The sequence below is a fragment of the Cupressus sempervirens genome, chromosome 10, assembly GCF_028749045.1.
Source record: "Cupressus sempervirens isolate cs-2001-9-10 chromosome 10, ASM2874904v1, whole genome shotgun sequence".
Lineage (NCBI taxonomy): Eukaryota > Viridiplantae > Streptophyta > Pinopsida > Cupressales > Cupressaceae > Cupressus > Cupressus sempervirens.
The window spans coordinates 365620422-365643285 of NC_143127.1; the positions used below are offsets into that span (position 1 = coordinate 365620422).

The 22864-nt window shown below is 36.8% G+C and overlaps 1 protein-coding gene across 1 annotated transcript in view; it reads right to left on the bottom strand.

Moving 5' to 3' along the window:
- GDPD6 (PLC-like phosphodiesterases superfamily protein) overlaps window positions 1–22864 on the bottom strand; it is a 108763-nt gene that overhangs the window by 77591 nt on the left and 8308 nt on the right. Inside the window, exon 2 of the mRNA XM_089807663.1 lies at window positions 18597–18775. Within this exon, the coding sequence (XP_089663789.1) occupies window positions 18597–18775 (179 nt within the window). The remainder of the gene's footprint in view (window positions 1–18596; window positions 18776–22864) is intronic.

The following is a 22864-nucleotide window of genomic DNA, read 5'->3' on the forward strand; positions in this document are numbered from 1 at the left end:
TTTTGGAGTGACAAAAAACGCTGCAATATTTTTATCTAGCAGCCGTACCAGGCCGTACCTGTACGGCCCTGTCAGTTGGGCAGCAGCAGCAATTTTGTGAGTCGGTTTGGGGCAGATTGTGAGGTCTTCGTGTGGCATTAATTCAGCATTCATATCCGGCAAAATTGGAGCTATTCCAGGCGCACAAACTGAAGTTTTGATTGCCAAAATATTGCATGTTATGGATTAGAACAGTCAGCACTGTCATTGCATAAATAGTTATTTCCAGTCATTAATAACTGTTGTAAAAGTTTCGTCATTTGCATTCCAAATCTGAACTGGGTTATTGTTCATGTCATAACATTGCATTGTCAAGAGCTTGATGTAATAGAAGTGCATAGTTGTGACAGTCTCTCATTGTAATCAGTTCTATTTGCTGTCATAAAATCAGAATTGCATTGGACTTCATATTTGAGTTTCATATTGTCATCTATCTCTTAGATTGGTAGTGTTATAATCTGGAATTGTTGTTCATACATTATTGGCATCATATATTGAGGTTTCGTTGTACAACAATTAGTAATATTGCAGCCTTATTCGGTTACATGCCAACTGTTTGACAAAATTCCTAAGTCCAGTTTGAGGGTTTCAATGGCCTTTATAGTAAGGGTCATTACAGTGGTATCAGAGCAATAAGTCCTGCCATCCTGTGGAGGTCTTATAGGGAATTTGGAACAGCTGGATAGGAGGGAAAGTGTTTGACGAAATGTCAAAACACTAAAACCAGAACATTTATGAGCATGCGACAGAGGCTTTATAATTTCCGCAATACCAAAGCAAGACAAGATAGGATTTTAGACCTGCAGAGCGAACAGTCTAGCTCATCTGTACAGGTGGATATAGAATCCAGTCATACAGACACAGGGGAGGTATTCTTTGATCAAGACTACGACTACAATATGGATAGAGGCGGGAATGCCGGTCCAGATCAGCAAGAGGAAAGATTTTTACAGTTATTAGACACCTTGGCACAGGGATAGCGATTAGCCGAACAAAGAGCACAGGAACAGAATCAGAGAATGGAGCTTATGATGCAGATGATGGCTCGTCAAATGGGGTTGAACGCTAACATAGGTGGAGGAAATAATCAGAATGGTAACAATCAGAATGGGAATAATCAGGATGGGATACATAATGGAGGCGAACAAATTGGGAACAATTTCGGTCATGCACCCTAGCAAGCTAGGACAGTGAGTTCGAGACCTATGATTCCCACGTTCCTTCCTAGAGCTCCAGAGCAGCCAGTACCAAAACCCCAGATCACTGACATACAGGATCAGCTGAGGAGAGATTGGGAAGCAGGAGGTCCAGATTTTATAGCTGCAATCACCTTTAGAGAGTATATGGATGTGCGGATGAAGCATATGCCTCATGGACATGACAGGACTCAGAGCTATGAGCTACGAAAGAAAGTAGGGAAACTTCAGTTACCATATTATGATGGCTCGGGGAAGTCTACAGCAAGAGCTTGGGTTCAAAAACTTGACACATACTTTCAATTGAACCCTATGTCTGAGGAAGAAGCTATTAAGTATGCAGCAATTCACTTGGATGGGTTAGCACACGAGTGGTGGCATCATGGTATGATCACTATGGGTCATGCACACATTACCTCATATGTGGAGTTTACGGAGAGACTGATTGAACGTTTTGATAAGAAGGATCCAGAACTCCATTTCAAGGAGTTAGCTTAGCTTAAACAATGGGGATCATTGGAAACATACATCTCAGAATTTCAGAAACTTGCAGTGTTAGTAACAGATGTATCTGAACGGAGGCTATTGGTTTTATTTATGGATGGGCTAGTTGATCCGTTGAGAGGGTGGATTAAAGCTCTCAACCCTCCCACTTTGCAGGAAGCCATTAAGAAAGCTCGTGACATGGATTCCTCTTCAGCTTCTAAAAATAAATTCCAGGCAAAGAGTTTCCTTTCAGGAAAAGATAGCGATAGGAAACCCTTTCATAGAGAGGCACAGCTACCTAAGGAGGAAAGTAAGAGGTTGGACAAGGAGACACTTAATGACTTGCGTAGGAAGAAGCTATGCTTCTATTGCAAAGGCCCGTATGAGTATGGCCATGACTGTCCTATGAGGCCAAAAGGGAAGACCAACCGAGCAATGTGGGCTTATTACGAAGGCTCAGATTCAGATAGTTCAGAACATCATGATGAGGATCCTGATGAAGCAGAGGGAGAGCAGGAGATAGACAGTGCAGGGCAACAGCAGGGAACAGAGCTACATTTACAGGAAGCACGACTGTCTAGTATCCAGAGAGAGGGATCTTTCAGACTTCGGGGAGTTTTGGCTGGGCAGAATGTTATTACATTATTGGACACAGGTGCCATACATAATTTCATTGATGCACGATTTGTGGAGAAGCGTGGACTCATTACTGAGGAGTTCGTGGGACTAAGAGTCAAGGTAGCTGATGGATACACTCTTCGTTGTGATAGGATGGTATGAGACCTACCTTTGCGCCTGAACAACTATGAGTTTAAGGCGGACTATCATGTGGTCAACATGGGTGACATGGATATAGTACTTGGAATGCAGTGGCTACATTCATTGAAGGTGGTTACCCTGAGACTAGAGGATATGGAGATACAATTCGAAGTGAATGGTAGGACTCATGTGCTTAAGGCTATCCGTAATGGAGACATCAGGACTATCTCCTTTAGGCGGCTGGAGAGATTAACTAGGCATAATGATATAGAGTGGGCAGCAGTTTGTACTTTGACACCTACACAGGAGGAGCAACATAAGACGGAATATCATCCTGATATTCAGAAATTGAGGATTAAGTACGAAAAGGTATTCAGTGAGATTCCACCAGGCAGGCCACCGGACAGAGGCATTGAGCATATTATTGAGCTGGAGGAAGGTGCTAAGCCTATCATGATCACACCATATCGACACCCAAAGCGACTCAAGGATGAGATCGAAAGGACCATCGAGGAGTTGCTAGCTACGGGGCACATCCAACCAAGTAAGTCACCTTTTGCATCTTCTGTTGTTTTGGTAAAAAAGAAGGATGGAACTCTTCGGATGTGTGTTGATTACAGGGAATTAAATAAGAGAACCATTAAGAACAAGTATGCCATTCCTCGCATTGATGAGTTGATAGATGAATTGCATGGGGCTTGTTATTTCACGAAAATTGATTTGAGAACAGGATATCACCAGATCAGAGTCCGTGACTAGGATATTGAGAAAACTGCTTTCAGATGTCATTGTGGGCACTTTGAGTTTGTAGTCATGCCTTTCGGTCTGACCAATGCACCTGCCACTTTCCAGTCCACTATGAACAGAGTTTTCCACCATCAGTTGAGGAAATTCGTGCTGGTGTTTTTTGATGACATTTTGATCTATAGCCGATCATGGTAGGAGCATCTAGAGCATTTGGAGACAGTGTTGAGCATTTTACAGAAGGAGTCCTTGTATGCAAAAGAGTCCAAATGTGACTTAGGGATGACCGAGCTGTTATATTTGGGACACATTATTAGTGCAGATGGAGTGCGGATGGATCCTGAAAAGATTCGCGCTATCGTTGATTGGCCTCCACCAGAGAACCTTACACAGTTGAGGGGGTTCCTTGGTTTATGTGGTTTCTATCGTAGGTTTGTCAGTGGCTACTCACGACATGCAGCTCCCATGACAGATCTACTGAAAAAAGGGGAATTTGTGTGGACTCAGAAGGCACAAGACTGTTTTATGAGATTTAAGGAGATAATGACTACGTGCCCAGTTCTAGCATTACCTGATTTCACGAAGCCATTTGAGCTTCAATGCGATGCATCTGGAGAGGGAGTAGGTGTTGTACTTATGCAGAATAAGCACCCCATAGCTTATGAGAGCAGGAAGCTCAGAGGCCCCGAGCGTTCATTCAGTATATATGATAAGGAGATGTTGGCCATCATGCATGCTTTGGCCAAATTCAGACAATATCTTGTGGGTAACAAGTTTTGTATTAAAACTGATCATAACAGTTTGAGGCATTTCTTGGGACAGCGGGACCTGAATGATCGCCAGCAAAAGTGGGTAAGTAAGTTGCAAGCATATGATTTTGACATCTCATATGTCAAGGGAACTCAAAATGTTGTTGCAGATGCTCTTTCTCGAAGGCCACACCTCACTCTTATGGTTCAGATATCAGAGGATTGGCGACAATTGATTATAGCAAAGTATGCCAAGGGTACATGGGCCTCCGATATAGTGGAGGGAACAGTGATTGATACCAGATACACACTTGTAGATGATTTAATCATTTACAAGAACAGGATTTACCTAGTCCCAAGATCGAAGGTTAAGCAACTGATTTTGAGAGCATTTCACGACTCACCGACAGCAGGCCATCCCGGGTACTTCAAGACTTACAGGTCAGTTCGAGAGTGGTTCACTTGGAAGGGGCTGAAAGCTGATGTTTTGCAGTACGTTCGAGAGTGTCTTGTTTGCCAGCAAAACAAACAAGAACACACCTATCCAGCAGGGTTCCTACAGCCACTTCCGATCCCTGACAGGAAGTGGGAGTGCATCTCCATGGACTTTATCACAGGTTTGCCCAAGGTACAAGGACGGGATTGTATTTATGTGGTGGTAGATAGATTAACAAAATATGCTCATTTCTTTCCTATCACCACTACCCACTCAGCAGCTCAGGTGGCAGAGGTTTTCTTTCGGGAGGTTTTCAGAGTACACGGATTGCCTCGGAACATTGTGAGTGACAGGGATAGCCGTTTCATGAGTCATTTTTGGCAGGAGGTATTCCGGTTATGTGGCACGGAGCTTACACCCAGCACTAGCTATCACCCCCAAACCGATGGTCAGACGGAGATTGTGAACAAATGGGTGGAAGGGTATTTAAGGAATTATGTGGCACGGAGCTTACACCCAGCACTAGCTATCACCCCCAAATCGATGGTCAGACGGAGATTGTGAACAAATGGGTGGAAGGGTATTTAAGGAATTATGTGGCAGCTCAGCAGCGAGCTTGGGTCAGATGGATATATCTCTGCGAGTATTGTTACAATACTACATATCACATCACTATACAGATGACACCCTTCATGGCACTTTACGGTTATGAAGCACCTAGTTTCTTGGATTTGTTGTTGGGCGACAGCCGGGTACCCAGTGCAAGAGAATTATTACAGGAGAGTAAGGATATAGTTGCTACTCTCAAAGATAATATTGCGAGAGCTCAGAACCAGCAAAAGCAGTATGCAGACCAGAAGAGGACTAAGCATAGTTTTGAGGTGGATGATATGGTTTACCTCATGTTGCAGCCATACAAGCAATCTACTCTTAAGAAGAGTGGTGCAGAGAAACTCAAGCCACGCTATTACGGACCATTCAAGGTTATCAGGCGAATTGGTGAGGTGGCTTATGAGTTGGAGCTTCCGGCAGACAGCAGGGTGCACAATGTGTTTCATGTGTCCCGCCTCAAGAAGGCGTTGGGTCAGAATGTGGTGCCTTCCGCAGTATTACCTCCTTTAGACGATGAGGGAAAATTGATTTTAGTGCCAGAATCCATCCTGGAGAGCAGAGAAAAGCAGCTTCGCAGAAGAGTGATTAGAGAATACTTGGTTAAGTGTAAAGATCTACCTGTTGAGGATGCTACTTGGGAGGGGGAAGCTATTTTGCAGCACCCGGCGTTGAGATTGCTTGAGGCCAAGCAATTTCAGGAGGGGCGGACTGTAATGTCCCCTCTTTAGTTCGACATGACATTGATCATGGATTTTGCCTATTCCAGACTCTCGTAGGCAAATGGTGTGGAGAGAGAGTCAATTCTGCGGATCAGATGGTCGTATCTTGCTCTTGAAGAAGTGTTAACAGGTTATATTTTATTATTATGTGTTATTGGGGCCTACATGCTATAATTTTAAGTTGAGTTGCACTTTTTATTTTATAAAATTACTTTATTATAAAAAGTGCATTATAATGAGATTTTATGAAGGATGTTTCTAGAAGTTCTAGAAAAAGTGCATTATAAAGAGATTTTATAGAGGATGTTTCTAGAAATTCTAGCAACTTCTTAGAAAAGTGAATAAATAGAGGGTTGGGCCTCTCATTTTGGACATGCTTGGATTTGAGATTTCTTCTACTTCTTCCATTGTGGAGCAAATTTGTAGTCTCTTGGGTCTGCAAATTATTATTTGATCTTTGGGAACGAATCACTCCCTTGGATTGGCGACTTTGGTTGGAATAAGGGTTTCAGTTGTGCCCTAGCATTTGTGGATTGATTAACAGGGTTTGAAGACACAGTTGTGCATTATTTTCAGACTGCCAGTCCAGGGTTTGGACCCACATTTTTGCTCATAACTCCTAATTGGCTTGACGGATGAATTTCATATTTTAGGGGGTTATTCCGCAACCCTAGGCGCCCAGATTTATTGCTTTTGGAGTGACAAAAAACGCTGCAATATTTTTATCTAGCAGTCGTACCAGGCCGTACCTGTACGGCCTTGTCAGTTGGGCAGCAGCAGCAATTTTGTGAGTCGGTTTGGGGCAGATTGTGAGGTCTTCGTGTGGCATTAATTCAGCATTCATATCCGGCAAAATTGGAGCTATTCCAGGTGCACAAACTGAAGTTTTGATTGCCAAAATATTGCATGTTATGGATTAGAACAGTCAGCACTGTCATTGCATAAATAGTTATTTCCAGTCATTAATAACTGTCGTAAAAGTTTCGTCATTTGCATTCCAAATCTGAACTGGGTTATTGTTCATGTCATAACATTGCATTGTCAAGAGCTTGATGTAATAGAAGTGCATAGTTGTGACAGTCTCTCATTGTAATCAATTCTATTTGCTGTCATAAAATCAGAATTGCATTGGACTTCATATTTGAGTTTCATATTGTCATCTATCTCTTAGATTGGTAGTGTTATAATCTGGAATTGTTGTTCATACATTATTGGCATCATATATTGAGGTTTCGTTGTACAACAATTAGTGATATTGCAGCCTTATTCGGTTACATGCCAACTGTTTGACAAAATTCCTAAGTCCAGTTTGAGGGTTTCAGTGGCCTTTATAGTAAGGGTCATTACATTTGCATATCCATGATATCATTGCTGATCCTAAACTAAAACAACATTCTGAAGTACTTTTTCAAAATCTCAAGGTTAAGAGTGCCTTGTAAGTATCTCATTATGTGTTTAACTGCAACTAGGTGAATCTCCTTTGGCTCACACATAAATTGACTTGAGTCATTAACAGCATAACATATATCAAGTTTTGTATTTACCAAGTACATAATAGACCCAATCATCTATCTGTAGAGAGTAGAATCTATGGAAGGTGATTCTGTTGCTACTTCTTTAAGTTTATGTAGATTGGTCTCCATTGGAGAAGACATAGACTTGCAGTTCCACATTCCAAATCTCTTCAAAATATCTAATGTAAACTTCCCCTGATTAAGTATAATGCTGTCAAAATTCTGTCATACTTCTAGTCCTAGAAAGTAATGAAGGAGTCCCAAGTCTTTCATCTCCAATTCTCTAATTAGATCTTTCTTGCATTGATCTATGAGATGACCATCACCTGTTATTAGTAAATCATCAACATACAGTATCAAAATTACCATATCATTTTTATCCCTTTTATAATATAGATTTGGATTGGCTTCATTTTTGGAGAATCCTAAGCCGATGAGATACTTATCAATTCTTTCATACCAAGCCCTTGGAGCCTGTTTAATCTCATAGAGAGCTTTCTTGAGCTTGCAAACAAAAACATTAGGATCATGAGTTTCAAATTCTTCAGGTTGCTCCAAATATACCTCTTATGTAATCTTTCCATTCAGAAATGTTGTTTTTACATCCATCTGATGTACTTTTCATCCCTTCAATGCTGCAATAGCTAGGACTGCTCTTACAGAGGTGTATCTAACAACAGGAGCAAAGGTTTCTTCATGAACAATACCCTCTTTCTGAGAGAATCCCCTGGCTACAAATTTGGCTTTATATTAAATATCCACTTGGAAGAGACAACAGGTTTTTCTTTAGGTCTAGGAACAATTTTCAAACATCATTCTTCATAATTGATTGGTATTCTTCCGTCATAGCACCCTTCCAAGTTGTATGTTTAATAACATCTGAAACATTGGTTGGTTCTGATTTAGACAAATCATTGATGTTTGTTGTATAACTAGAAAATCTTTTGGGTCTTTTGCTTTCTCTAATTGTTCCAAATGGTGCAGCGAAGTCTTGTGCTTCCTCTATTGTCTTAATGGCCAAAAGTGGTCTTTTCTTAGAATTTTGAGTTTCTTCAAGATTAAAGTTTTGAATTTCATCCTCAATTTCTTCAATATTCTCCCCTTGAGACTCGAATTCAGTATTTCTTTCAGAACTAGGTAAAGGAGAGGGTTCTTCAGAACCTAGGACTCTTTTGAATGCTAAATCTTCTTCAAACATTACAACCCTACTAAAATCAATATTTTTCTGATCAAGTATGAAAATTCTATATGCTTTAGATGTTTCACTATACACTAAAAAAATTCCTTTTCTCCCTAAGGGTTCTAACTTAGTTCTCTTTTCTTTTGGAACATGGCTATATACAGGGCACCCAAAAATCCTAAGATGACTTATATTGAGTTTAATCTTAATAAAGACTTCTTCAGGAGTTATCTCTAAGGTAGGAGTGAGGGCTTTTGTTTTGAATATAGACAACAGTACAAGAGGCTTTTACCCAAAGATAATATTCTAAATTTTGATCAAATATCATAGCTCTAGCAGCTTCTATAATTGTTCTATTCTTCCTTGTTGCTACCCCGTTTTATTGAGGGTTCTAAGGAACGGTATACTCCCTCTTAATTCTTGTTTTTTTACAAAACCTTTTAAACAAATTTGAGGTGTATTCCTCTCCATTATAAGTTCTAAGAGTTTTAATTTTATGTCCTGATAAATTTTCAGTTAAGATTTTAAATTCTTTAAATTTCTTTAAGATTTCTTTTGATTCTTTGCATTTTAAAAAGTAAATCCAAGTTTTCCTAGAAAAGTCATCTATAAAAAGTATATAGTACCAGAATCCTCCGAGAGAAGGAACAGACATAGGTCCACATAAATCTGAGTTGATTAATTCCAAAACATTGTTAGTTTTTCTAGTGCTATTATGAAATGACTTTTGGTGTTCTAACCCAGAGCGCATCCTTTGCATATGCTTGAGTGATCTTTATTCAATTTAGATAAACAAGTAACCATCTTCTTCATAGTTGATAAAGTTTTGAAATTTAGATGTCCTAACCTTCTGTGCCATATTTAATTTATATCCGTAGCTTCATGAATTAAGGCTTGAATAGGTCAACTAGGTTCTGAATTTAATTCATACAAATACCCTTTTCTTTGACTAATCAATTTTGATTTCTTAAATGAGGAGTTCTTAGCCCAGGTTATTACTTTACCATCCATGAATGTAACATTATGTCCATCATCTTCAAGTGTTGTATCCAAGATTAGATTCTTTTTTATTCCTGGTACATAGAGTACTCCTTTGAGAAGAAGAGAAATCTCGACTTTAGTTTCAAGGTACAATTTCCAATTCTTTTGACGAAATATGCTGAATTATCACCGATGGTGACTTCGCCATTAACCTTTTCTAATATAGAGTCTAGTGCTTCTTTGTATCTTGTAATATGTCGAGATGATCCACTATCAATCACCCATGCTTTTACTTGAGACTTCATTTGATAGTGATTAATACAATACACGATTCTCAGGATCATAGTTATCTTCTTCCCTAGTTATGTTTGTACAGTTCACTTGATGTTTAGAATTCTTAGGGCAATTACATCTATAGTGTCCAAATTTTTCGCATTTGAAGCATTTTATTTTAGATAGATCTTTCTTAGGTTTGTCATTCTTTTGATTACCCTTTTTCTTCTTGAAGTGCTTCTTCTTGCCTTTATAGGAATTTGTGTTAAGAACATAAAGTTCTTCATCTTCAGTTAGTTTTATGGATTCTTCCTAAAGACAATCTCCTTTAAGTCTATTGAAATCAGGAAGATTGTCTCTGGCACTTATTCCTTATGCGAATCTTTCTCATGAATCTGATAATCAATCTATAGCCATCAGTGTCAGTTTTGTGCCACTAATTATGATTCCTATACTTGCTAGTTCATCTCTTAGATTGGCAACTCTTAAGAAGTAAGAATTCATTGATTCTCCCTTCTTTATTTGTATATGATTAAGTTGCCTTTTTGGTGTGAGAACTCTAGTTGCATTGTTAACCTCATATGCATTTAATAATGATTTCATCATATAATATGTTGTTTGATGTTTCGTTAGCATGGATACTATCTCATTTTTTACTCCATCTAATATGATCTGTATGGCTTTCCTTCTCCCTTTAGATGATTTTATGAGGTTCAATAGCAGGTTGTTTGGATCTTGAATCAATAAATTGTTTTACATCATTTTCTTCAAGAATTATCATGATTTTGAATTTCCAAGTCTCAAAATGTTCTTTCTCATCAAACCTATCCTCGAGTCTAATTGTGTATGCCATTGAAGATATAAGTGTGATACTAGATATCAAGTCTGATTATTTAATTTGCAGAGCCTAGGTTCAACTACTAGAGCTTTGATCTCATGTAAATATTCTGCAAATTCTGAATATCAGATTTGAGATAAAACCTTCTTAGACTTGTTCTAATCTTCTTTAATGTCAGACCTTGAAAGGAGATGATAATATTAATTGACATTTTGAAAACTTATTTATCACAGCAAGAATTGATTTGAGGTAGAGTTGATTAAAGGAGCAGTTGATTAAAGGGACAATACCCTCCATATATATAATAACCAAAGGGCATGTCCCTTAAAGGGACATGACCCTATCTAGGTTCGCTCACAAAGACTCCTCGTAATCGGCACCTCGAAAGGACATTAATTTAACAGCAAACATAACTAATTGTCAATGTTTTAATGCTAACTTAGAGTCACCCTAAAAGGACCGCCAATCATGCCTATTCAAAGGGCAATGTTTTAATAGCCTTAACAATGGTTTTATATGCTCTACAAAGAATGTGCGATCTGCACAATCAGATTTTATGAGAATCGAAAGTTATAGTTTTAACACTAGTGATGTGGGGATCTCTAATGTTTCATGTGATGATGATTCATGCCACACTGAGTTTGGTATATCATATCACATGATCAATGATGACTCAAAGTTGTTATTGGATGATGATAGGTCCCAAGATCATGATTTACAAGGACTTACATATGAGGGAGAAGCAAAGACATGCGAGGAGGTTGATACAATAGCGGCTTCCAGTTATTCAAAGGAGGTATTGATAGAGGTACCCAGTGGTAGTCCCTAGTTGGTGGACATGTGCGAGGTTATTGCTATACATGAGGAAAGTAATCATGATATGAACTGTACGGATACAGTTTCCTATCACAGTGTTGTCCAAGAGTCAGAGAGCTTATGTAGGAGCTAGGGTATGTAGAGACATCATGTGACCAAACACTTGAAGGTGAGCAAGAGTGATATCTTTTCAACTCTTGAGCATTATGATGCTATCCGACAGATGTTAGTTGTAATTGGTTGGTATGCTCCTATGTCAAACGAGCATGGTGGTAGTTGCCTTTCCCTAGTGGAGATTCATTCACTTCAAGAGGTTGTCATGATTGTGAAGCGTAATTATTTAAAGTTAGTAGCTAATAGAGATTACCTTCTTGAGTGGGTAGCACATGTTATGAGGCGTTGTTAGGGAAAGAGGAGGTGGTTAAGCTCACCCATGAGCCTACGGCAACTTCCGTAGTTTTGGAGAGCACCCAGGCTCTCCAAGAGTCGTAGCTACAGTTAAGAGGGGCAATTGTGGAATTGGAGTATGTACAATCTAAGCCAACCTAGATCTAGTTCAGCTACATATAGTGGTGGTTGGTGGTGATTTGACTTCCACGGATAGGGATGATGTATGGAATGAGGATGAAGTTACATCCATCCTTTCTATGAGTGTAATAGTTCTAGATAAGATAAGTGCATCAGTGGAGGACTGTAGAGAGCATCTTGTTATACTAGGTCCCCAGTAGTTACCATATTGACAAATGACGTTGAACAAGTTATTTAGAATCTTGATGTGACAATATTGGATTCTTCAAAGAGTTGTGTGCCAATTGCTAACACTAATCCTACTTCTTCATAGGACTTGGGCAGGGAATCATCTGATTTGGAGACGAGCTCTCATGGATATTTGTTTCAAAAGAAAATCTATTACCTCATCTCATAAAATTGATAGCAATAGATAGATGGTAGTGCTATAGTTTTAGAGGGATCAATTGTGGATTGCAAGGAAGCACATTCATGCTTCATATAATTTATACTGCACCGAGTCCTTTATGGAGTGTTTGCTTGAGAGTCTGGAATTGCAAGAGGGACCTTACAAAGCTTCTGAGGGTACTCTCGTTCGGGGTTATCATAGTGTTCGACATTTGGTGGGAAAGATTGTAGAGACTTTGGCTACAATGCCTTCCTACAGGAATTTTGTGCTTGGATTTGTTGATAGGCTACCTTGGATCTTGATCAACCAATTGTTTGGTGATGGATATTGGAGCCATCTCTTGGTCTTCGCTTTGATGATAATGAGCCTCTAACAGAGATTGGTGGAATTTATCACAGCTACACTATGAGGAGTGCTCATCATTTTTCTTTTGATCCACAAGTAGAGGAATTGGTTTTGCACATGAGTGGGTTGGCACCAAGTTCATACCATCCTTTACGAGATGGGTTTACACTATCTACAGTTGATGGGGTTATTAGTTGCAAGCTAGTAGGAAGCTACTTGCAAAGTCAACATATCCATGATAGTTCTACAAAAGATGGATATCTGAGTTTCAGTACAATTACTTTTGAGAGTTCTTGTCCTTTGAGCTTCATCCTCAGAGCAGATTGGTAGAGTGTGCAAGGATATTTGATCTATCAATTAATATGGGATATCCATTCTTTCTGGTTGTGGATGAATGTGAATTGCATCTCTACTAGGATTTAGGTGGAGACACATTTAGCATTGTGGATTGGTTGAGTTGTCATCATTAGCATGGTGACAATACATTCAGGATAGCTTTGTGGATATTGGTATAGTCATAGGAGTTTGCAAGTGACACGAGGGATATTATATAGATTTATCCTTGGGATTCGGGTAGATCATTGTGTTTCTTTAATTCATGTGGTTGCTTGAGGACAAGGAATCTCGAGGAGGGAAGATTGTAATTTCCCCTTTTTAGCATTACCATGACAGTGGATAGATTTAACTTATTACCGGGTCCTTGTAGGCTAATATTGTTGATTAGAGGCGCATGTTGAGGGTTATGACTCCGCTTGGTGGTACTAACTATTTATAATAAGTCAATAGATGGTTCCAATGAGCTCAGATGTTTTAGAGGAGTTGAATGATGCTCTCAGTTTTTATTTTAAGCTTCTCGTTTGGCCTCCAAGAATCTTGGAAGGAGCATCTATTTTTAGTAAGTCACTCCATGAGTTCATCCATAATCTTTCTTCATCGAGATCGCTCATGTGTTGTCAGATTTCAACTCTGAGGGTTCTTCAATCATTTTCACAAGACGGGTGAATTATGATTATTATTCAATTAAATATGTTGAGGTTATTATTTTTGTTGGTATTTTATATTGGCCACCTTAGTGTCATGGCTCATTGGAACCAAGTTGAGAAGTTTTAAATCTCAAGGGAACAAGAAACAATGACCTAGGGTGTTAAAATATAACAATACTATTGAAAAGGTTGGGAAGTTAAAAAATTGCATTATTCAAATTTGTGCCTAAGTATAAAGCAAAGGGCTTTTCTATAAAAGGTGTATCTAAGAACCTATTGGGTGGCTAGTGTGTTGTTGAATACTTGGGCTTTGTAAATGTTATAAAATACCTTCATGAGACCAATCAACCTAATACATTATTGCATCTTTGTTTGATAATATTGAGCACCAAGGGTTTCAGTGTGAGTTTGGAGGAAATTTGGTGTTCTTCCTCGAATTTGCTTGCACTTTGAGCAAGTTTTGCATACCAGTGAATTGTGTATCATCTAATAAGGATAGAATAATGCTGTTGTAAATCATTCAATCATTCCATCTGCTATGATTTGGTTAAGGATTCATACCAGTGAATTAATTGTGTATCATCAACTGAGGATTGAATGATGCTGTTGTAAATCATTCAGTCATTCCATCTGTTGCGATTTGGTTAAGGAGAAGAATAAGTTTGGATGCCATTGTTGCAAGGGTTTATAGAACTGCAATTAACAGCATTTATGTGTGCTGCAATTACCTGATTGAAGCAATGTTTGGGCTTTATTTACATGTGTAATCATTGCACGTTGGGTAGAGTTCTCAACTTGTGAGTTGCATTTGGTCTCCAGCAGCATTACAACTCACTACTGGCAGTGTTTCTCCTTAAGGCTGCAAATTATAGGGATTGGCATGGCATTTTTTACTACACCAGATTTGGCGTGGAGTCTCCATTCACCTCTGCTACAAGTTGTTTTTCCAACACCATTATCTAAATAAAGTTCCGTTATAAATTGAGTTATTTGAATTGTAATTAATTTGCAATTTTGATAATTGCGATTGAGATCATTGTGTAGCCATTTCATATTAGTTTCAATTTTTGTTATTTTATGAGCATTTCTATATATTCAAAAATAATAATTACAAGACTACACAAAAGGAAAAAGTCGTTCTTTAGCATATTTTTTGAGTGAGCCAGCAGGGCTCATTACACTAGTGCCCCTAGTGAACACCACTAGTGTCCCTAGTGATCACCACAATGTCCTCATCTAACACAGCGTAATAGTGGCAAACGTAAATGGAAAGGAAATAGTAATACAAAAGAAGCAAACCATTACACAAGATACATGTGGAGAAACCCTTCAGGGAAAAAGTCCACACCCAAAGAAATCCAAAGCTTATATTAATCCTTTCAAAAGAGTTGCATCAATACAACTTTTCCCTCTGAAATTTTACAACACTTCATTATTTCCAAAATTTGTAAAATAAGTAGTAGTTTTGTCCTCCTACTCCAAGCTAGATATATAGGCAAAAGTGATACAAGAAACTATTAACGTTTTCATGAAGTAGTCCACACATAATTTCCATGGAGTTTTAACCAAGTGGACTTTAAATCACGAGAAAAGTAATTTATAAGTAAAAGATTCCTTATAACATGTGTATGGGGATTACAAGCATCATTTTAGAAGTTTTAATACTTTTCTAATTAACCTACGAATGCAATTTTTTTAGAGTACAAAAACAGCCCACAAAAAGGAAAAATAATAACTGCTTATATACTAGAAAGGTTGCCAACTTCTTACACATAGTCAACAACACTTTCTTACACCTCATATAACGTCATAGATGACACCACTATAAATAGCAAGGTTCTCTTCCACTTCATGCCAAGTATCCACAAATGTTGCCATTGGCAAAATTAAGCTTCCTCACTCATTGCTGCCTTGCAACGAGATTCCAAGTGCTAGGAAAATAATGTTTTTAATTACAAAAAAAAGTTTCTCCTCATGTGGGATATCGAAATTCACCTTCCATGATTCTTCTAGACTAATAAACTAATAATCAATTTTTTAAATATTTAATTTAAAATATAGTCACAGGAATGCAAGATTAATATCACCTATCGTTATTAGTATATATATCTTAAATACGTCTGTATAATGACACTAAGAGCAATCACTCTATGACCTATTTATTCTCAATAACAATTTTAATATCTCAATGTATTTGAAGTATCTATACTAGTAATATAAATTAAATAGATATAATAGGTATGATCAATTTTATTATAATATTACTTAATTTAACAAGGACGCGTTGCATCGAGTTCCTGCCCGAAGTTCTTTTATTGTTTTTTATAGCCGGATGTTGCAGCAACTATTTGGAATAGATTGATAACTGTTCTTGTCATTGGAATGATTTTCGATACCTACGGTTTGGAACAATATGACAATAGGGAGAAAGACCCTTTGATCAAATTAGCATATATTGAAACAGCCATAGCAGAAGCAGTTTAATGTCACTTTATTCTTTCGTCACTATTTATTTCATTCTACTTCTTATTATTAAAACTAAAGAATACAATATAATACAATATAATACACTTGGCATTTGAGTCGAACATTTCAGTTGCCAAACGTCATTTGCTTAATATGAATCTTCCAAATTTTGTTAAAGCTTCTGTGATCAATCGCTTCAATTGAAGGCGGGCTGCTACATTTATCCCCGTCCTCACAATAAATATTTTAATAAAAATTAAAATCTATTATATTTCTATACTAATCTAAGACCTTAGTGATACGTGCCACTACTAACAATTAAGTAGTAAGGACTTTGCATGAAAAGAAATTGGCTGGGAGATTCATTAATATGTCCATATCTGTTATTCACAATTCACGTGCCTTGTCAAATTCACAGGAATGGTACTAAGAATCAGAGATGGTAGATGGTGACTCTGTAAAATCGGAGGAGTGTTACTAAATTTCCCATAGTATCTACTCTGTCAGCTAAATCATCATGGTAACCATAGCAAATCCAATAATAAACATTAAGCATGTTTCCTTGTTCTAGTTATCTTACATGCTGACTACTTAAAAAGCTTTGCCAGTCACTCCAAACTCAAAGCTCTGCCAGTCAATCCGCTTCTTGCTTTTAGTTGATATCTAGGCTTGGCACGATCTCCATTTATATAGGTATCAGTGCATTATGGTTGATCATTTCAGCAGTTAGGCATGCCATTTTTTCGGTTGAATCGGGTTTGGACAGGTTGTATTGATGGGCATATGAGGCTGCACAGCTGCCGATTTCATTGCAGCGAAACTCTTAACAAAAGATTGTGAATATAATTTATTACAAACAAAATGACGACTCCACATCTTATAAGGAGAAACTAATTCCAAATATGTAATTTCAGAGAAACATACCCTTAAGAAACACAATTGATCTAGAATGGCCTCACTGAAAATGCGGACAAAACGGCAAGGACGAGATTACAGAGTTGGCAAACGACAATGTGCTCATATTAAACAGTGTTTGCAGAGGAAATAGATTGCAAGAGTTCACCCCAAAACCTTACCACTTTCTCTATGCACAGCAGGAAGAAGAACATCTGAACTAAGAAACAAAACAGTCCTTTCTAGGAACTGGCAGATGAGATAATTTCAAGATTGTCAAATGTCACCGAGACACATTACCCATTGCATTAATTGGTGGACGACCAAATGCAGACACCTGTAGAATTTGCTGAAACAACAAAATAAGGAAGTGTGCAGGACAAAAGATTTTATGTGATTTTGCTTGGTTTCGTGGCACAAGAAAAATGAATGACATGTCAAAGTGAGTGAACCACAAGACGTTCACCTAACACAATTTATGCAATCTACGCAGTAAATAAACTGCAGTGGGAAAGATATTATGGCAGAAGAGTAATGAGTGAAAACACATCAATCATCAACGTAGAGAGAAAACATGTTGCTGTCAATTGCACTTTAGCTTTTGCAAGAAATCAATATTCCCAAACATTGAAGAGAAAACTGGAAGCCCTACTGTTCACCTAAGGGACCAATGGGCAGTTCACATGTAATGATTTGACAACTCAACCTAAAGCAAATACATTATAAAAGAAGTTTGTGTATTTTAAATAAACCACTACCATTGGTCAAAAGTAAATTGGAAATAGCACCTAGTCAGATGCTATAGTATCCTGCCGAATGGCAGGAACTAATAATAAAATAATCAAAATTAACTTAATAGTATACTCATACATAAATGTCTATATCACACAAATGAATAGAAATTATTTGTGCCAGTTAAAGATACAGAATTTAGTTCTTTTACTAAACATAAATGAGCCTAATTTCTGAGAAAAACAATACATGCTAACCACTCTTTAAAAGATAATATATAATTAGTAAAAAAAAACTATTTATAAGGTGTATTTTAGATTTTACTTTTTTAACTTTAGAGAAGATATAAGTTATATTTTAGATCGATCTTCTCTAACAATAAAAATAATTTAAAATTATTGTTTCAGAAGTATTAAAATACTATTCATAAACAAAAGTATTTCAGTGGTATCCATAAATCAAGTTACATGTCTCTTACTTTGTTGGCTACAAAAGTATCTTTATTTAACATTTTTTAATCATCAGGCTCACGCCATTCCACCCCATTTTACCAATATAGTTATGCCCATTGGCGTAACAAATTGTCATAAAGTTTAGTAAGGCTAAGAACACTAAGAATGAAAACATAACATGAGGTGGCAAACCTAACACCAGATGTCCTGCTTATATACAGGTACAAATACAAATATCCAATTAAGGAACAAAAGAAGATTTCACAATAGTTTTCAAGTCAAATATCTACCAGCATGGGTTATACGTCTATTGTCACAGAAATTGACTAAACATAATAAGCTAGAGTAAGGCATTACTAGACAAACTTTCGGCAGTAGTAACGAACTTTTCAAGAAAACTCCTTCAGGTTCATGAATGCATTGAAAATAATCTATTTGTATTATCAAGAGTTTTTAAAAGTCTCACCATGTAAGCTGCAGCAGTTTCTTCAGGTATTTCACCATTTGAACCTCGATGAGCAATATTGTAAGGACCTGCTGTCTGGATTGGCTGCCGATTTCCATCTTCTTTTTTGCTTGGAAGTGGATAAAATGGCCTCCCAGCACAGCCTGTAATAATTTGTAGTGAAGCTACCAAAAGAACCACTGCAATTTAATAAGATCTATTAGTTCACATTCTGAATCTGGGGCTGGAAGCCAGATCTGAAATGCCTTTAACGTTTAAACCTAGCTCACAATTTACAATACAAACAGGATATTTAATTGAACATTTAGGAGAAACCTAGAAAAGTCAATCAGCAGATGTCCTTGTTGTTAATTTCAATTTCCATTAAATTGTTCTTAAATACAAAGTACAGGTATAAACCAAATCCTTGTCAGGTTCATCCAAAGCTTGTTAATATAGAAGAAACCTTGAGATGCTACTTTATCTTCTAAAGCAAAACGAGTTGCAAAAAGATTAAAATTGAACTTAATCAAATAAGAAACGGAGTATTTGAGTTGGCATTATTTGAGTAATAAAATCATGGTGAACAAAAAAGAAACATGTGTTATAAAAGGCTGGAAGCTTCAGTAAGCATTTAAAAGTAAATTTATTTTGGTCTAGCTGACTCTTGTCAAAGGCATGTTGCAAGATCTCATCGATTCCAGCACCATCAAGAAAACTTTCATAAAGGATAAAAAGATAAACATGAAAATGGGATGGTAATTAAAGAAGTTTTATCACATATTAACTGTGGTGTGTCCTTACAAAATGAAGGGGATACTGAACAAGGTACTCCAGTTTCTCACAAAGATTGTTAATATTATACGTTGGTGTAATTAAATATCCTTAATTACACTTTACTTAAGTTTACTTCGGATAAAGCATTTGCATATTAGTTGTCATGTAGCCACATAGGAGTTTGCATTTCGTTTTAGCACATGGTGTTGGAGAAATCCACTTGAGGTGGAGTTAGTTGCCATCTCATGCCTCTTTACGTGCAAGATCCACCTTTAGTGCTCCATCACATCATCATCTTCTCATTACTACGCATGTTGCACATACTTTGTTGTACAATGGAGGATGATCCACCTTTGGTAGATATGTGATTACACCTTATCTAGTTGATAGGTTATCACTTGCATATCTCCTAATTATCATGCATTGCCTATATATTCAAGCACATCTAATTTGTAATGTGATGGGCATTTTATTTGTGTATTCTTGATCATTATTGAATCAATCAATTGATCATATCATTTTGTGTATCTTGTGCTATCAATTGAGCTTCTAGATCTCAGCATTTCATTCTTTGCCTAATGCAAATTCTTACATTATCCATGTCTACAAACCTGGAAATATAATTCTAAAAAGAGCAACTTTATTTAGTAACAGATAATTGGCCAATGCTATCCTAAGGGAGATCTGGGATCTAGACAATGCCCTTGTACAGCAATACATAAATGTAAACCAACATTGTAGAAAAAGATAAATCAAAATGTGATTGCCTAAGCATTTATAGAATTTGCAATATACTTGGTCTAAATGTTACTGGGAACTTTTGAAAAGAAATGTCAAACAAGCATAGAAAAATGGGAAGGAGTCTACACAAGTAACTCCCCTTTGGCCAAAGGTATTCTACTAAACTCCAGACGAAGGATAAATGCATGAAACATTGGAGGAATAATTACTAATTTATAGGATTGAAGTAAAAAGAAATTAGAAATTTCAAAATATTTTTCTGGCAACTCGATATATAAGACTTGTAAAGAAGCCCATAAAGATTTTATTGCCAGAAAATGAGGAAGACAGAGAACTGTAGAAATATGCTCAACAAGGTTATTAGGTTAATTAGGGTACAAAGATCCTCTAATTGGCAGCCATCTAGAACCATATCCATTTTTGGATTATAGATGCCAAGGTATCTGTGTATGTTGTTATTTATCTTCTGCAAATTATTAGGCAAAATTGATGAAAAACTGGTGGAAGTGATACACTTACTGAAATAGCCAGAATCATTTCCTACAAGCTTAGTAATGCAAAGAGCATAGCTTAACCTAATTAATAAAGTATTTTCATACAGTTGTCACCCATTTCTAAATAAAAAAGCACTTTCAGGAAAAATGTCTTCCTTGTTAAATATTAGTCTAAGGACACACAAAAACATTGAAGTCTGCTCCTTAGAACATAATGCCCTATATGAAGTTCTGCAGAGATAAACAAGTTTCAGACTAACCTTTAATATTCTGAAATAACATTCTAAATTCAGAAAGAAAGAAGATCAGAACATCAACAAATAAAAGATATTATCTCAGATCTAAACTTATAAATTTGTAGAAATTTTACATGGTATCAAAGCTGTAGTAGTTGAACCTAGGCTTTGCAAATTAAATAATCAGACTTGATATATATCTAGCATCATTCTCCTATCTTCAATGGCACAGGCAATTACACTTGAGGGCAGATTTGATGGGAAAGAACACTTTGATGCTTGGAAATTCAGAATCATGATGATTCTTAAAGAAAATGAAGTAAAACAATTTATTGATTCAGAATCCAGACAACCTACTGTTGAACCTCATAAATCTATCTAGAGTAAAGGAAATAGGAAAGCCATTCAGATCATATTAGATGGAGTGAAAAATGATATAGTACCCATGCTAATGAAACATCAAACAGCATTTAATATGATGAATGCATTACTAAATGCATATGAGCTCAACAATGCAACTAGAGTTCTCGCACTATAAAGGCAGCTAAATCACATACAAATAAAGAAGGAAGAATCGATGAATTTTTACTTTCTAAGGGTTGCCAACCTAAGAGATGAATTTTGAAGTATAGGAACTATCATTAATGATACAAAACTAACACTGATGGCTATAGATGGATTACCAGATTCATGGGAACCATTTGCACAAGGAGTAAGTGCCAAGGATAATCTTCCTGACTTCAATAGACTTAAGGGAGACTATCTTCAAGAAGAATCCAGAAAACTTTATAAAGGAGGAAAATTGAAAACGGAAGATGAAGAACTTCATGTTCTTAACACAAATTCCTATAAAGGTAAAAAGAAGCATTTCAAGAAAAAAAAGGGGTAACAAAAATAATGATAAACCTAAGAAAGATCTATCCAAAATAAAATGTTTCAAATGTCAAAAGTTTGGACACTACAGATCAAATTGCCCTGAGAATTCTAAACAACAAGTGAATTGTACAAACATCACTAGGGAAGAAGATAACTATGATCCTGAGAATCGTGTATTGTATTCGGCACTATCAAATGAAGCCTCAAGTAAAGCATGTGTGATTGATAGTGGATCTTCTCAACATATTACAGGATACAAAAAAGCACTAGACTCTATGTCAGAAAAAGTTAATGGCGAAGTCAGCATCGGTGATAATTTAGCACATTTCATCAAAGGAATTGGAAATTGCACCTTGAAACTAAAGTCAAGTAGCTCTCTACTTCTTAAAGGAGTACTCTATGCACCAAGAATAAAAAGGAATCTAATGTCAATTACGGCACTTAAAGATGATGGACATAATGTTGCATTCGTGGACGGTAAAGTCATAACATGGGCTAAAAACTCCTCAATTAAGAAAGCAAAATTGATTGGTCAGAGAAAAGGGTATTTGTATGAATTAAATTTGGAACCTAGTTGACCTATTCAAGCGTTAATTCATGAAGTTGCGGATATAAATGAAATATGGCACAAAAGGTTAGGACATCTAAATTTCAAAACGTTATCAACTATGGAGAAGATGGTTATTGGTTTACCTATACTGAATAAAGATCACTCAAGCATATGCAAAGGATGCACTCTAGGTAAGAACACCAAAAGTCCATTTCATGATAGCACTAGAAAAACTAACAATGTTTTAGAATTAATCAACTCATATTTATGTGGACCTATGTTTGTTCCTTCTCTTGGAAGATTCTAGTACTATATACTTTTTATAGATGACTTCTCTGGGAAAACTTAGATTTACTTCTTAAAATGCAAAGGATCAGAACAAATTCTAAAGAAATTTAAAGAATTTAAAAACTTAACTGAAAACTTATCAGGACATAAAATTAAAACTCTTAGAACTTATAATGGAGAGGAATACACCTCAGATTTGTTTAATAGATTTTTTAAAGAAACAGGAATTAAGAGGGAGTGTATTGTTCCTTATAACCCACAACAAAATGGGGTAGCAGAAAGGAAGAATAGAACAATTATAGAAGTTGCTAGAGCACTGATATTTGA